General features: G+C 32.5%; 1 protein-coding gene and 1 pseudogene across 1 annotated transcript; one reads left to right on the plus strand and one right to left on the minus strand.

The window, feature by feature from the left end:
• Nucleotides 1-9,040: 9,040 nt before the first annotated feature.
• Nucleotides 9,041-13,652, plus strand: LOC133786241 (wall-associated receptor kinase-like 3). Its single transcript, XM_062225441.1, has 2 exons — nucleotides 9,041-9,754; nucleotides 13,578-13,652. Exons 1-2 carry the CDS (start codon nucleotides 9,041-9,043, stop codon nucleotides 13,650-13,652), a joined length of 789 nt encoding a protein of 262 aa, XP_062081425.1.
• Nucleotides 13,653-15,455: 1,803 nt separating this feature from the next.
• On the minus strand, nucleotides 15,456-18,144 carry LOC133786242 (uncharacterized; annotated as a pseudogene).
• Nucleotides 18,145-18,221: the final 77 nt, after the last annotated feature.

An 18,221-nucleotide genomic window follows, 5' to 3' on the forward strand; every position in this document is an offset into this window, starting at 1 on the left:
GCCAAAGCCCAGCAAGAAAACATAACACTTTTCATAAACATTATCAAATGATTATCATTATAATCACACTGAGCATAAAGCTTTAAACAAATGAGTGAACATCACATGAGGTCCTGATAAACCACACTGAGTGACTGACAGGCAAGTCACTAATTCAAATGGAAGAGTGGCTGTTAGGTAAGCCACTAGCCTTCAACAGGTTCTGGTAAACCATACCAAGTGACTGACAAGCATGTCACTGTTTCAAATGGGAGAGTGGCTGCTAAGTAAGCCACTAGCCTCCAAGCGCTTATTTCATTCATCGACCATCGGGGTCGGTCTGGCATTAATGCTCTTTGAGTCATTCAATGCTGATAGTCGATTAGATAAAATCTTATTGGCTTGCGTAATACACGCTAAGGCCGTCCTGACTAATGGGTCAGCTCAACATGATCAGTGCCCAGTACCACTGCCGAACCTAACTAATAAGTCACAGCTTCACAGTTGATACTAGCACCTTTGCCAAACCTGACTAATGAGTCAGTACCATGCACAAGTGAGCAAAATATGCTAAGCATTCTATATTCAATCCATGTCCATATTCTCACAATCAACATGCCTCATGAACATCCATGCATGTCACATTTGGGGTGCAGTTTTCTTACCTTTGATTCGAGTTAGAATGGACAAAAGAACGACTCTTGAGAACGGTTTAGCTTTTAGTCCTTTAGCGGTTACCTAAACACAACACATATGGGATACCATCAATAATAAAGATAATCAAGGGTTCTCAAACCATTATCTAACCTCCAAGAGATCAATCCAAACTAATCCAAGTAGCAAGGACACTCCCGAGGCCTAAAACTAGGTTTCCGGGGTCAAAACGAGCAAACGGGGCGAAAACAGGGCAAGGGCTGCGGCCCTAGCACCTTGGGCCGCGGCCCCCAGGGTTCCCAGAGGCAAGGGCCGCGGCGCCCAGCGAGCACAAAGGCTCCACCTGCTTCTTCAAAGAAGGGCCGCGGCGCCTCAAGAACAGGGCCGCGGCGCTCCACCCTGGGCCATTCCCAACTGCATTTCTAACACTCCAAAGCCTCCAAAATCATCCCTAAACATTCCCCAATCATCAAGACAAAGTTCCCAAGCTTCCCCATGCATCAAAACCCTCAAAACCCAAGGCTCGAACAAACCGAAAACTCAACAATTCACAAAATCAATTCAAAGCTTAGAAACTCGGAAAAACTCAAAACTTAAACTTCGATTACCTTCAATTGGGTTGTTTTCCGTCGATTCCTTCGGTTAAGAAGCTTCTAATCTTCCCTAGGATCGCTATGCCTTTATCCTCACTCAATTCCGACTCCTAGAACTCAAGATTTCATCAAATATGCTCCGGGTGGCGAAAACGAACTAACGAAGGGAAACGAGAGGTTTTCTATCGTATGTTCTATCTGATAAGCTACTTCAACCTTAAGTAACCTCAAATAAAACCTAATGCTCGGGGTCCCGAAAACACCCCCTGGGACATTATAGTCAAAACCTCCAAAATTTCACGCTGATCTCAAATATTCCCAATTTATCATCAAATGAACATTTCTATTACCCCAAAATTGACCCCGTTATGGTAAAACCGCTAATCCACTAAAAATAACCGTCTCATGTCAAATAGCTCGAATATATCTCCATAATAATGGAATCTCATTCACAAATCAAGTTATGCACCCAAATACACAAATTACCCTCAACGGGCCAAATTATCATCACACCCCTGTAATTGTAAATATGGACTCATATGCATGCATTTCACATCATATCATAATATAATCATTATATACATGCATTTAATCAATTAATAACATAATTAAGCAAGTATGGCACTCCCGGCCTACTATTCATGCCGTTAAACTCATCGGAGAATTCGGGGCATTACAGTGGTCCACTACCACCCAAACTGCATCGTGACGCTCTGTAGTCACTGGTAGACCAACCACGAAGTCCATAGTAATCTCTTCCTATTTCCATACTGGTATTGGTAACGGTTGTAGTAACCCACCAGGTCTTTGGTGTTCTGCTTTCACTTGTTGACAAACCAAGTACTTGGCTACGTATCCGGTTATGTCCATCTTCATTCCCAGAAACCAATACATGGACTTAAGATCTTAGTACATCTTTGTTGCACCTGGGTGCAACGAGTAAGGCATTGTGTGTGCCTCTTCAAGAATCTTATCCTTGACCTCTTGGTCACTAGGCACACAAATCTTGCCCTTGTATTTTAATATCTGGCATTCCGACATTGTGGAGTTTCCACTATTCTCTTCTTGTAACAAGGCTTCTTGCTTAACTATATTGTCATCTAATTTTTTCTTTTCTTTAATCACTTCCAAGAGATCTGATTAAAATGTGAGATTGGCTATAACTTGCTTGTAACTATTTCTATCCCAGCTTTCACTATCTCTTTCTTTAATGAAGCTTCCACCAACCCTAAAGCTGGAATGGTGCTATGACTTTCTCGACTTAAAGCATCAACCACCACATTAGCTTTCCTGGGATGATATAATGTCTCGCAATCATAATCATTAACGAGCTTGAGCCACCTCATTTGCCTCATGTTTAACTCCTTATCAGTGAAAAGTATTTAAGGCTTTTGTGGTCTGTGTATATTTCACGTTTGTCCCCGTAGAGATAATGTCTCCACATTTTCAAAGGCAAAAACCACAGCCGCCAACTCCAAGTCGTGTGTTTGGTATCCCTATTCATATTCTTTTAGTTGTCTAGACGCATATGCCACCACTTTTATGATTTGCATCATTACACATCCCAAACCTATCTTGAATGCATCACAGTAGGTATGGGACTACACAGTTGAAGAGCGCTTAAATGGATTGATGGGTACTACCTATGCCAACAAGATGCATCTTCTTTTTGGTAGCTCATCACTTGAGAACTCCAAAGTTAAGCGTGCTTGACCTGGAATAATCTTAAGATGGGTGACCTCCTGGGAAGTTTTCCCAGGAAGCGTGCGAGTGAGGACAAAGCACGCTGAAAAGACTCGTGTTGGTTTGTAGGGGCAGTCATCATTCCAGGAAGCAACCATAGTGACGTGGGACGTTACACAACGCAACAACACCCACGGTCACCATCGTCGTCCACCACCAACAACCATCGTCCATGAAAGCCCTAAATCCCCAAATGTGTGTGACTGAAATAAATCCCCAAATGTGTATTTTGACCCTATATTTTCGAAACAATGAGTGTTTTTTATGCTCTTTTATTTAACAATTTTAAGGACTTGCTTTGGTAGTCCTTAAAAGTCACCATTCCTAATTTTTCAGCCCAGGTTTTTTTAGGACTTGCAAAGTGAGTTCTTAAAGAGTATTAAGGACTCCCAAAGCAAGTCCTTAAAATTGATAAGTAAAACACTAATTTTTTAGCCCAAATTTTTTTAGGACTCGCATTTTTTTAGGACACTCATTGTGAGTCTTAAATTGTGTTTTTTCAGGACTCTCAATGAGTGTCTTAAAAACTCCATAAATATTTTTAAGGACTTACATTTATGTGCATGTCCTAAAAAAGGGTCCCATAAAGGGTCTTTTGTAGTAGTGGTGTAAAAATCTCAAATGTCATTTTTCTGTGGGCTTTTAATTTTCAAAAATACCAATTTCTCTTTCAAAGCTTGCATCTTTATTTCTCTTTAATTTATTTCTTTATATTTGCCACAATGCATTATTATTTATGCAAAATAAACATAAATTCAAATCAAATCAAATATTTTCAATAATAAAATATATTACATTAATTTCATAAAAATATTGATTAAAACTTAATTATTTTAACACTTAAGAACATTAAATATACATTTTCAAGAACTAATCAAGAAACTTCACAGCTATTAAATTGATAATGTAAAATCAAAGACAATCACAAAATAGGCAATATTTCAAGAAAACATGATTTGCTTGAGCAACTCACTCAGTTGACTCAACAAACTAATCACGAACCTAGTTCACCACATGAACCATATTCATTTTCAAAAAATTTAATTCCTAGGCGTATATTTTTCATAACAATTAGTAAATAGTGAAATCGGTAAAGTGAATGTTATATATATATATATGCAACAATAGTGTACCATGGAACTAGCGTTGGAAAGTCCTTTAGACATTTAAAATGTATGTGGAGGTCAGTTTCATTACTTCTACACCATATAATACTCGTCCAAATTAGCATTCAGACACAAGAATTTTCCAACCCAAAATATAATCTTAGAAAAATCATATAATTGATGATATGATCAAGTCATATTGTTATGTCTAATCGACAATGATAATACTTTTGTTTTACTTGAGAAGACTTTGATAAATTCATAACTAATTAATTTAAAATGAAAATTCAAAGTCCAAAAAATAAATGTTGAAAAAGCCAAGTAATAGATGTATATATTATGCCAAAAGAGTCACCATTTGAAGCAAATACTTTGTTGGATCAACCTTATCATTTCTAGCATAAATTATTAAATTGTTAGCAAAGTCAATGCTTATTAATTATACTTATAATAATTTTCTTTAATAACACACATAAATAAAAAAAACTGACCAATTCTTTTAGCAAAATATGGTTATCGAGAATAGTGATTACTAATTGAAGTGATCATGATATCAAAATATCAAAATATCAATGATAAGAAACCTTTTAAAAACAATTCATGCTTTTTTTATATACATAAATTTATTTTTAAAAAAAAAACAGAAAACAAAGAAATTGTCTATATATATGCCCTTGCAATGGAACTGGAAAGTAAAATTTTATGTCAAAATTCAAAAATCTTTTTAAACAAAGTGTTTAACCAACCGGAATATCAGTTGCTACAGCAAAAAGTAAATAACTTACTTCAAAGGTAGTTTTATAATTTTTTTTTGATAATCTATTATTCAATGTGACTGCCAAATTTTAATATGTTTACTCTAAATTTTATATATAAATCAATACTTACTTAACAAGAACATGCACAATTCGATTTTTATTTAATAAAAAAGTGTTAATTAGAGGTAAAAGAAAATCCATTCAAATAATTTTGATAAAGTAGTAAACAGTGAGATCAATGGATAGAATAAAAGTAAATATTACGAACTAAGAAAATTCAGCTAACAAAACTTCACACAGTCAAGTTTGGAAAGAAAAAAAAACTCTACATCAAAGTCTTTAATGCAAGTCACGTCTCAGACCATAACAATATTTCTACAATCAATAGATGTGTTAAAAAGTCTAGCATAGAATAAGATAGGATGAATCAAGATTTCCAAACCATAAAAAAAAAATTTGGACGATCAATTATTAAAGTGGTTATGTTATGTATACTTTTGTTTTACTCGGAAGACTTTGAAATTTCACTTTTATCATTATAATTTTGTTTATTTCTTAAGGTCTTTCACGCACACTATGATAGGATGCCCAAGTCTTTTTTCTTTTGTTTCTTTTGCAGAAAAAACACATTGATAGGATGCTTAATTATAAGTCTTGAGAGTTACATTTTCTGGATAGGATCGATGTCTTTTTCTTTCTTTTCTATATTAATTTCACATATTTTTTAAATATTATATATTATTCTTACTTAAACACACACTGATGTCACAGACATACTCACCCAAATATGCCTTCGAATTTTCTCATTGATGAAAAAATACACAAATAATAACTTTCCACAAGGATCTCTCTCTGGGAAATATCACAAGCTAGACGACTCCCTTCTGGCACGGAACACAATAGTAATTGCAATGGCATCGATTGCTGTTCTACTCTCGTCCATTCGTCTATTGGTCAGAGCTTCGAAATCTCCATAGATGATAATTCTAGTCTTGCAAATCATAGCGAATGCAAATATGCATTCCTGATAGATTTTAATGAAATTTATTATAAACATAAAAACATTATTACCTCAATAATACGTATTTCGACATATTTAAAACTCATGTTATACCAACCAGCACTAGCTGCGAACTTGGATTTCGAGGAAATCCCTATATTATGAACGGGTGTCAAGGTAAACCTCCATTCCATCACAAATATGTTCAACCAATGTAAATATATATATATATAAAAGAAGATCAAATATTTTTAACCATTAAAAATATGAAAATGAGAGAATACATGTTTTTTTCTACTCTCAAAAAAAATATTAATGTTTTTAATTTCTAATGCAAACTAATGTGTATGAAATTACAAATTATGAATTATATTTCAAATAAGTTTTTAAATATTTATTTACCACTTGCTCTTTCAAATTTTATTTTAAAAAATAATAAATTAAGTAATAAACTATCAATCTTCTATTACAATTTTAATAATACATAATTAGTTGAAATTGATAAAGATGTGCTTTTGATTATATTATTTTTTCATAAAATTATTGTTATTATTAAATAGCACGTACATTGTAGGTGTATATGCTTATTAGATGTTCGCTAGATAAATACATAATTACAATTTATTTATTTATATATTTATGCTTTTTTTAAGAGATCATGTTTTATTGTGCTATCTGTCGAACTCATTGAAAAGTTTTCCATATATATATATAATTTTTCTTTCTAGGCACTATCTAAAAAAAAAGCATACCAATGCACATCTTTTGTGTTCCCCTACCGAGAACAATTTTTGGTGTTATTTGTTTTATGAGTGTATTTATTCTAGTTATTTAGAGTATCTTGCGAATTTTTGAAAAATTCGGAATAATTTACAATGCCGAAAACAATATTTTAACAGGTTGTTGCATACTTGACTAATTTTTTTATGCGCGTGGAAAATAATATTTTTTAACTTAATTTTCGGCACGGTAAATTATTCGGAATTCTATGTTCTAAATAACTACAATACACATAGTCATACAAAAAAATTGCGCTGACCTGTGAATTAGTATTTGGCGCGATTTTTTTATGACCATATATATTGTAGTTATTTAAAGCATCTTGCAAATTTTTTAGAAAATTCCAAATAATTTACAGTGTTGAAAACTATGTTCAAACATGTTGTTTTCCACACGCATAAAAGAAGTAGTCACGCGTGCAATAATCTGTTTTGAATCTAGTTTTTGGCACTGTAAATTATTCAAAATTTTCTGAAAATTTGCAAGATACTCTAAATAACTTCAATATACACAGTCATAAAAAAAATCATGCCAAAAATTGTTCATGTGTCAAGAATACACAAAAACCTACCACTAGAACTCTTTTTGAAGAGCCTACAATAGATTTTCCATATGCTTAGATGTTTTATTGTGTTATATGTTGACCCTATTATATTGTATGCATTTATTTATATATATATATATATATATATATTTTCAGCTCATCATATTCTTTTCTCACTCGTATGTACACTAATTTTTTTGACACATTTTTAACGTAAAGATGTCAATGACTTCCATTAGTTAGGACTTGTTATTAGTTCTATTAATTTTATTTTTTATAGTCTATATGATAATAAATAAATAAAATATAATTAGTTTTATTTCAAATATATATTAACAAAAAAATTATTTACAAATTAATTGTCAGATATTGATGAATGCAATGAGAAAATCTCGAGATGTTCTGAAGAGAGTACTTGTGTGAATACTTTCGGAAACCATCGGTGTAGTTATAAACGCAAGTTTATTTTTATAGGTATGTCTTTGTATACGGTGTGCATTTATTTATTTATATGACTGTTGTTATTTGTTATCTTAACTATCTAACATTATATGGAGTGACATCTCTTGATTGGTTAGCGATATCTTATAAAAAAAATATTTAATGTGCTAATTGCGATATGACACTTCCCTGTGATGTTAGGAACCATGTTTCTTAACAATTCTCTATTTATATATATAATAGAAAAAACTTTTAAAAATTATATATATTAATTAAATAATAAAATAATTCAATTGGGGTAGCTATTACACCACTAGACCTCAACTATATATCCAATCTCATTACTAGTTAGCGAAAAAAATTTAATCACTACTAATTAATTATTTGTCATTGAAAAGTTATATTTATATGAGAATTTTGTGAAAATGACATCTTTTTTTAAGTGATATTATACTCGATCTATTTTTGATCATTTTTTGCAAAATGGTCTCTGTCTAAAATTCGACTGGTTATCTAAATTTTTCGATCAGCTGTCTAAAATTTTTGACTAACTATTTGAATTTTTCGACCACATGTCTAAATTTTGACTAGCTATCTAAATTATGAGAGGTTAGTTTGCAAATAATTATTAAAACTAGGATAAAATGCAAAATAATTTTAAAAAATAAGTTATTTGGCCAAATCACCCCATTTATATTTATCTATAAATTTTAATGTTTGTTTGGTTCAGTAGCTGTGGATGTTTCCTCGAGTTTTCTATATTGGTTCATATATATATCAGTAAAGATTTTTCAGTTGTGGATTTTACCTCGAGTTTTCTATATATGCTTATTTCTTTTTTATTTTATTTTATTTTTTTTCTGCTGAAAAGAACATGCACATACTGAAAGGATGTCTTCTTCTTTTTCTTTTCTTTTTTTTAAAAAGAAAAATTGAATTTCACATATCTTTGGAATATTATATATTCTCACTAATGTCACATAAATACCTTATTCACACAAATAAAATTTCCAACTTGCTCATCGCTCTCTGTGGTACGTATCACAAAATATCCTCTTTTATTAATTCATTGTTTTCTTTTTATTGTTATCTACAGTTCGTCTTCTCAATATATATATATATATATATATTCCTGGGAAAAGTAGAATAATATATAAAATTTAATGGTATCATTCTATTAATTTCGATATGATGCAAATATTCATCTATATATATGTTGTCGTAGAGACAACGTTGTTTACCTCTCTATTTATTTTATATCTGCGATATCATATTGCCTTCACTTTAATAGGGTAAGAATGAAAAGAAAAAAAAAGAAGCAATCCATATCTTGACTGTTTAAAAAAAAATAACACATCACCTCTTTTAGATAAATTTCTTACTGTTTTTTATTTTTTAGATACGAGACTACGTCAAAGTGATAATAAAGAAGAAAGAAGAAAATGGTAGTGACTATGCTGAACTTCTTATTTGTTATCATAGCTGGATCGTTATTAATGACAACATCGTCGACACTAGCTATATTTGTCAAATCTGATTGTCCAGAAAAGTGCGGAAACATAACTATCCCATTCCCATTCGGAATTGGATCGTCCAATTGTTATTTTGACAAATGGTTCGAAATCTCTTGCAACTCTACTACGCCTTTCCTCAAACAAACTCAACTACAGGTACTTAACATTTCCTCAAATGATGTTGTGTACAATGACGAATGGGTTCAGGTGAGAAGCCCCATCAGTTTCTTCAACTGTGCAAATAAGACAAGCATAAAATCAGCAAATTTAACAGGAAGCCCCTTCTACTATTCTTCTGAGAATGACTTCGTTGCAGTAAGTTGTGGTCTTGTTGCCAAGTACGAAATAAGGAGTGGTATCAGGCTCGTCCAGGATGGGTGCACCAGCAGCAGTTCCATCTGCTCATCATCATCCAATAGTAGTAATAATGTTGATTTTAGTAATTGCCACGATGGCGTTAAATGTTGTCGTACTTCTTTCTCTATAGACAGAGGTGTCAGCTTCAAAATCTCCATGGATAATGATTCTAGTACAACTCTTGCAACAAATCGTGATAACGAATATTGCAAATATGCAGCCCTGATTGATCCTAATGAAATTGATAAACACAAAACATCCCATGATGATGATCTGGATTATTATGTTCCCGCCCTACTAAGTTGGGACCTTAATGTTACGTATTTCGACATATTTAAAACACATGTTATCCCAACCACATCTAGCAACTTCGAATGCGACACTACAAGAAAAAATGCTTTTAATAACACCAAAAATGTGTTATCAAAACCTACGATAACACTTTCTGATGTGTTAAGACAGACTATGTTATCGTAGGTCAGGGTACTTTACATAACACTTTATCAGTGTTATACAGATGTGTTATTGTACTGTCAACGATAACACAATTTCTGTGTTATTTTAATATATATATATAAGTGTTGAATTATGTTATTTATAGGCGATACTATAACACTTTTTTTGTGTTATACTACACTTTACTATAACACTTTTTTTGTGTTATACTACACTTTAGCATAACACTTTTTTTGTGTTATACTACACTTTACTATAACATATTTTTGTGTTATACTACACTTTAGTATAACACATGTGTTATATTAGCTTAGAAAAACATAATCTTTTTTTACTTAGAGAAAACTAAGAAAACAAATATGAAAGTTGAAGCCAAATAAGATAACATAAATAGATTTTTATTAATTACTCAAATGTAATTACAATATTTAGTCTACTAGCCTAGGCTTAAAGAAATCATATTACAACATAATTTATGCCCAATTCAGATTCATTTATCACTAAATACAAAACAAGAAATGTATACACAAATTAGTGAAATACATTCTTCCATTCTAAAGGTCTCAACTACAAATGTTGTCAAGAATTGCTCCAAAGAAATCATCTCAATATACCTGCACATTGTAAAAAAAAAAGTCATTTTATATTAAGAACATAAGAGTTAATAACCATATATATATTACCTTTATTAGTTATATTCAAAGGTATCATGTAGAGTTATTAATGACCGAATATTACTTCTGTATTCCACAAATACTCTACATGGCTATCTATCTAAATGGAATTTTAACAAATTTGACCATATATTATAAACAAGGTAGCAGACATAAGTGAAAGAAAAAAAAATGAATAAACTTAAACAGTACACAAATAGCAAACATTCAAACTCAGATTTAGAGCATTAATCTCTTTCATATTTATAGAATACCAATAAAGCAACAACAAATGACATGATAACACTAGTTATATACACATATCAAGAAAAATGCTCTGTATGTGCAGGTTCTACTTATTAAAACCCTCATTTACTTCTGGCCTAATGATTGAGATCACATCTATACAAAATAAAAAATACTAACTATATGCATTCTCTTTGCTTCTATCCTTCCTGGCATACACATAGGTCAAGGGTGGCCTATCATATTACCAGTCCAAGTTCTAATTGAGGGTATTCAAATCAATAATTCATGTTATATGAACAAGGAAATAAAACAAACTCTTCGTGAAACCTCACAGACCAACCTTCACAAGATATGTCACATTGTCATTGCTATGCATATGAGATGGGAAAAAATATTATTTAACAGAAGTCTTTTCATGGCACCAAAGTCGCATTCATAAATCAACAGAAAAGTTACTGAAAATGGAAGATAAAGAAAACAGTAATATGCTCTACATTTGTCTTTTCATGGCACAGACAAAAAAGGGAACCATAACTATCATTTGTTGATAGCCAAAAAGCATTTACTACATCATGGTGAACAAGGCCTGCAAAAGCACAGTGATTTGGGGTAAATAAAATACAGAAGTATAAACGCTTGATTTTGAAGAAATATCTTCAACACTATGCTCTACTTTTCCAGCAGCATCTAATGGAGTTACTTCTATACATGACTTGCTAACTCAGTTGGTCCTCTTTTTTAGTTTTTTATTTCAATTTTTTTTAACATGTTCTCCCATTGAACCTGCAATCTTTGGGGGAGGCAGGAAACTCTAACAAATTTCTAGGAAGGTCTCATGAGGAATCAAACCCCGATCTTATGAGAGCAAACCAAGAGCCCAACCAGTCATTCTAACCCTCTTGGATCTCATTTGGTCTTCCTTTTACTTGGCTTTTTCCTACCAGGTTCTAATTCATGTGGTTTTTCCTTTTACTTTGCATTGCACCAAACTAAATTTTCCAAACCAGCCAATATGTACATGTTTCCTATTATGTGTAGAAAAGAAATTCAATATATTTAGTCAAAAAAAATTATAATAATATAAAACTCACCCTTATTCACAAAGTAGTAAAATGACCAAGGTCTGCAAACATAGCTTCGGTTCCTGGAAGGAATTAGAAAATGCCTATCGTTAATTTAACTAACAGAAACATATACTCTAGAACTATAACGATATTTTTTTTAGGGTATTATAACGACATTTTGTCCTTAGTAAACTACATAGAACTTAATGGTTGACCAGACTTATAAAGATGAGTAGTGGCATAATGGAATTTAACATAACAAAGCCAATGAAAATGATGTTTATTTCCATTAAGTAGGATATAGCACATACCAGTTATAGAAAGAAGAATCCCACCAAGACTTGTTCAAGTTTATTTTCTATCAATTTAATAGTCTCTAGTTCAAGAGATTCTAGTGTTGTTTTTAATTTAAAAATCAGATTCTAAAATGGTAGCCACTAAATAATTGGGTTTGGATCAAAGACAAGATTTTAGCTTGGGTTATGGAAATTTTGTTATGGAAATTAAATATAATCTATACATATAAAAGCTTACCTAACCATCTATCAATACCAAGTCAAAAAATTCAAACAACACACAATAAGTTTTCTTCCTTATATCACCGCAGCACACAAACAAATTTTCCAGAACCTACTTCTCTAATACACACAAGTTTTCAACCTTCCGTTATCGCCGCAGCACACAATTTTAATTTCAGAAACTACTTCTCTGTGGATGAATATTTAAGATATTCAAATTCCTCTAACATTTTTAAGATATTAATAATAAGAGTTAAAAGAACAAATTACGTACCTCTTGCAAATTAACTTTGCAATGCTCCTTGCCAATTCGATCCACAACCTAAAGAATATAATCAATACCTAAAAGATTAATACAAAATTAAAATTTGTCAATAGATATTAAAACAGCCTTTGAAATCCAAAATTTATCTAATTCGATCTTAAAATTTGGGGATAAAATATATACACATTTACTTTAAAGGCATTTTAAGTATGACTTAGTAAATTTTGACAAAATGGATAAGAGAGTGTACCTATTTCACACAATACAACAGTAAGTTTTGATCGTTTTCTGAATATATGGGATTAAATGGCACTTTTTCCATAATTGAATCCAGTATATGACAGTTGATTATTGGTACTTTGATAATTCAATTTTAAGTATAATTATGCTGGGCTCAGATTTCAGCTTTGACAAGCTGTAATGCAATGAAACTAATAATCCAGAACAATAAAGAGATCCTAAAAGTTATTTAATGGCATCTAAATGCTTGGATATTGGACCTGAAATGGCCACCAAGGCTTGGTAAACAACTGTCATTTATCTGCATATTTTTGTATTTTAGAATATAGAAGTTGGTTGGGCTCATAAGGAACTTTTGAATGACTCAAATGGTAGAATTCATTGAAAGGATAATATGGTAATTTCAGAGTTTTGCTGGGCAGCATTGCCCTCATTTAGCATCTAAATAAGCTTTGAGCAGCACAATTTTGACACACTAACATCACACACACACACCTATGTGGCAACAAGAGTGTGTGCACATATCATTAATCATATGCAGAAAAGGTAAAATTGAAGGTGCTTGAATGAAAATAAAAAAACATGTAAAAGCTTGAATTTGACATTGTTTCTGATCCAATGTTTGAGGACTAAAATGCCAATGTGAGTGAAATTTTGATTCAGACAGAACAACCAACTCTTATTCCTACTTCAAAGTCACAAGGGAAAAGAAAGTTTGTGTACCATCCTGAGTCATGAGTGGATAATCAGCAACACTTAATGTGATAAACCAGTCCCAATCTGCATTAATCTTGAGAAACAACGCTGCAGCATAACAGATAAACCAATCACTTTTCAAATAAATACCCTCACTCTCACCATTTCTCTATAGTAATTATTTGAAGTATTATAAACACATACATACCATATCATAACTTAAATATCTAATAAAATATGATGCTTTATCATGATCTAGCTACATATTTCATTGAGACAGATCATTTCAGTTATATCTTAATCTACCACATAAATTAAATTTCTACAAAATATTTGTCTATACAAGGTTGCTGATATAATAATATTTGTGTAAAATACAATTGAGAATTGAGATACACTTTTGTCCTTTATTATTGTTATTAAATAAAAGCTAGAGCCTAGACGGCCAAAACCTTCCAAATTATTTTAATATTTGTGTGTGTGTGTGTATAAACCCATTTGTAAAGAAGGTGAAAGCTCATACCTGAGAGAGGAAATTCCATCAATATTTTTCTAATGCACTACAAGAAAAAATGTTTTATACAACTGAACACATGGAAGTTGTAACAGTCTAACTGAATACAACTGAAGCTAACAAACTAACAAACCAGAAACAGAAAACAGAGAATCTTTAACAGAAAACAGATGGAAGTTGTAACAGTATAATTGAATACAACTGAAGCTAACAAAACTAACAAACCAGAAACAGAAAATAGAGAATTTTTAACATATGAATATAATAGAAACAAAGAATCTTCTCTCACACCCGCAAAACAAATCCAAAAGTAATTCGCTGAAGTTCACCATCAAAACCTAGCCAACTGCTACGTGGACTCCTAAAAACAACTATATGATCAGTACCACTCTCATTACAATAAAATAAGGTTATATTTCGACTAGTTCATAACCTATAATTATGTTCAATTATAGTCGAGATTAATTCCAAAACATCATCCTCATCAATTTTATTGTCTATGATTTTATCTGGAATAAATGGGGTTATTTATTACAATCCATAACTTTTGGAAAAGAGGCAGAAATTGCAGTAGTCTTCCTAAACAATAGACATTGGTTCCCTTTTCAGCTTTGATTTTTCAGTTCACGTGAACACTCCAATCTCAAATTCACTTGAGAACAACAGTCATGCACAGCTACACTAAATTTCTATCAACTTATCTTTTCAAATCAAGCAAGTTAACCAAAAACCCAACTATGTGTCACCTAAAATGACAAGTGTTGTATTTGCACTTTCCCTAACAAAATATATTACTAGTTCTTTATATAGGCATAAACACAAATTTACTGATGCTATGAATGAAAACGAGATGAAAGAACACATTCACAACTTTACAGAACAAAAACATAAATTTTCATTTATTTTATGTCATCAACTCGAAAATCTAGGGCTGCAAAAGAAGGAAAAGTTAGCAGCAAAAAATAATGCTACCCTTTCATAATCTGTTCCCCCAAATAATAAGCACAACACTGTTCTTGGTAGATACATGTAGACCAGGTCTGTATCTATGTTATTTATCTACCAAACTACTCGCTGAGCACAGTACACATAACAAAGAACAAAATGAATAGTAAAATAGAGAGACTGCACAATTATAAAATACATATATGCATTGGAGAATAGTAAGATTTAATCAACAATGCAGATGATGTCAGTTTTGAGACCTGTGTTAGACTAGATCACCACAACAGTCAACAGGTATATATACAATCTCATTGTACTTATTCACAATAGCTTACAATCTCTCCTTCATTACCCACCTTCGCAGGTCGATGTTCCACGTTCTCATTCTAGTAATGAGCTCCATAGAAACACAGCAACTTTAGTTGTTTCACCTTTTCCTAAAATAAAGAGAAGAAAAAGAAGAATAAATAACATGATTAAAAGCAAATATTGACCAGAATTTTGAGAAAGACCTGACCCTTTTCTTCAGGTAGGGATGGGAAATGAAACCTTGTTGAGCAATTTTCCAATACTTCAGGACTCTTCATCCATGCTCTGCGTGCATCACTCACTTTTATCTTGTACTTGAACATCTGAAAGTAGAGATCATCCTCTGAGGCAAACAGAAAAAGTTATTTCCCACCTAGATTTTTGGTTTTTTATTATTATTATCAGAGTTAAGCATATTTTAATCAATGGTTTCCTGATAGGTCCTTCTATCATCAAAGCAGAATGTTGTATTTGAGAAAAGATGTAAGCATAAGGAAGATGGAAGGTGTACAAACCTTTGAAAGAGGAACCGTTGGTTTCTCATCATGCCTGTCGACAATTGCTCCAGTCCCCTGGCACTCCGGATAGAATACAGAATTTATTTGGGGCCTTAGAGCTTTCATATCATTATCGTTTTGCATTTCATTGTTCTTGGCCGCAGTTTTTCTTCGAGATCTTCGTTTAACTTTTACATTATCTGGCTGATTTGTGAGCATTTCAAGTTCACATAGAAGAACCCAATGTATGAGGCAGGAAGTGTGAAATAAATGAAAGGCCTGTATGCATAAAAGTCAAATCAATATAAGAAAATAGCTTAACTTAAAAAAAACTAGGCTCCACTTGATACTTAGATTTTGAAGATAAAAATATCAAAGACAAATGAAAAGTTAAAGAAAGAGAAAGCTAACCATATAAAACTTTATTTTGAAATTTGTGTCTTTCATAGTCAATATAATCATTCTAAATACTATCAATATACATTACATTTTCCTACCACAAAGTTTAAGATTTAACAAAAAATGATTTGCTTGCTCTCTCAATAGAATCCAATTATCAAACAGAGCTTTAGAGATCCTAAAAGTAATAACAAATGCATAGTAGAAAAAGTATGGATAGGGATGACTGAAAAGATACATATGTGAGTTGTTTAGCAGTCTTACCCCATTCACATTTCGACTACTGCAAGCAAGCCTTCCAGTCTTCACATTCATGAGTGCTGCTACATCTTTTCCGGGAAGCATCTTGTGTTGGAAAATATCACACATTCTTTCAGATGCTAAGCGTTGTTGCCGTCTCAACTCCCGCCTTATAGCCTTGTTTGAAATAAATCTAGTTTGCAGAAGCTGGTCATCATATTGGTCTAACATTAAACTTGATACTGCAGAAGCTGAAGAATCTTCCCCGCCTGAATCATAATGATTACTCAGATTTTCACAAACATCCTCAGGATCAAAAAATGATTTCCTTCTTTTTTTTACCACCTTCAGCATTTTGAGTTTCGGATGACGGACTAGAACAAAGCAATTTTTTGACCTCATCAAGAAAACCCATTCTACCTAAATTTAAATGATTATAACTCAAGGTAACAATAGCAAAGTCATGCTCAGGAACAATAAATGAATCCTCATTCACTACATTATTTTTCCCCAACCACTCACACCATATCCTGGTTAGCTCCTCTGACATGCTACCCTTCTCCTGAAATCTCGCAGCAATTAGTCCGTAACCCACTTCCCTCACTTTTACATTAGTAATTTCATTTCCAACTCGAACATAAGGGATCAAAGCTGCACAATTTCCCCCAGATTCTGTCAGATTCTCTGTAGAGGAATCGAAGTTAACATCTGAATCAATGACTGCATATTCTAGATCCTCATTTTGACGTCCAAAAGCATCATTCCTAGGATGCTTATTAGCACAGTTTTCTGTATTTTCACCATAACTAACTATAGCTAGACTGTTTTCATTGTCTGGAGACTCCAATAGCTTATTTTGATTTCCATTTGTAATTGCCAACTGTTCTCCTTTCTCGGTTGAATTATCAAAGAAAACAACACCATCATTAAACGGCCACGGGTTTGGTCTCAAGAGAGTAGCCTTGGCAGTAGACAACCTCTCACTTTGGAGATTACCTTTCAAGTGATCAAACAGTACCGAATCAAACATACAATTAATTAACTGAAACCTAGAAAAATTCAACCAAATTCACCGTAACCTTAAGGGGCAGAGCTATGAAGGGTCCAGTGCCCTACTGAAATTTGTCTAAATTGTTTTAAAAGCAAAATAATTCATAATCTCGAGAACAAAGATAATCTTATCATTGCTTTGACAAATCAATTCTACAAAAGCTGCCTTCACTTTTCCCAAACATACACGAATCTTAGCTCATTTCTACATTTCTAAAACTTCTAATCAAAACATAAGTAGAAGCGAAAAATAAGGAGTAACCAACAAACATACCTGATACCAATGAACCGGCGAAGTGGGGTCGACCGTAGGACCCAAGTGGAGCGGCAGAAGATTGATAATTTAGGGTTCTTGTGTGAATTTGAGAAAGGAACAATAGCTTAGCCGAAGCACCCAACTGGTACAGCGGAAAATGGAGAATTTAATTTAGGGTTTTCGGTGGAATATGAGGAATAAACTATAATTTTGCTGGAAGAACCAACTAGAGTGACGGAAGACAGCGAGTTTCAGAATTTTGAGTGAATTCGAGAAAAAAACCATGGCTTCGCCAGATGAGGCACCGTATATCATGGGTTTTTTTTTTGTGTGAATTTGAGAAGAAAAAATGGATAATCGTATTTTCTGGATTTGAGAGAGAGAGCCAAAGAGGAGTGAAA

This window comes from Humulus lupulus, chromosome 6 (genome assembly GCF_963169125.1).
Source record: "Humulus lupulus chromosome 6, drHumLupu1.1, whole genome shotgun sequence".
NCBI classification, from domain to species: Eukaryota; Viridiplantae; Streptophyta; class Magnoliopsida; order Rosales; family Cannabaceae; genus Humulus; species Humulus lupulus.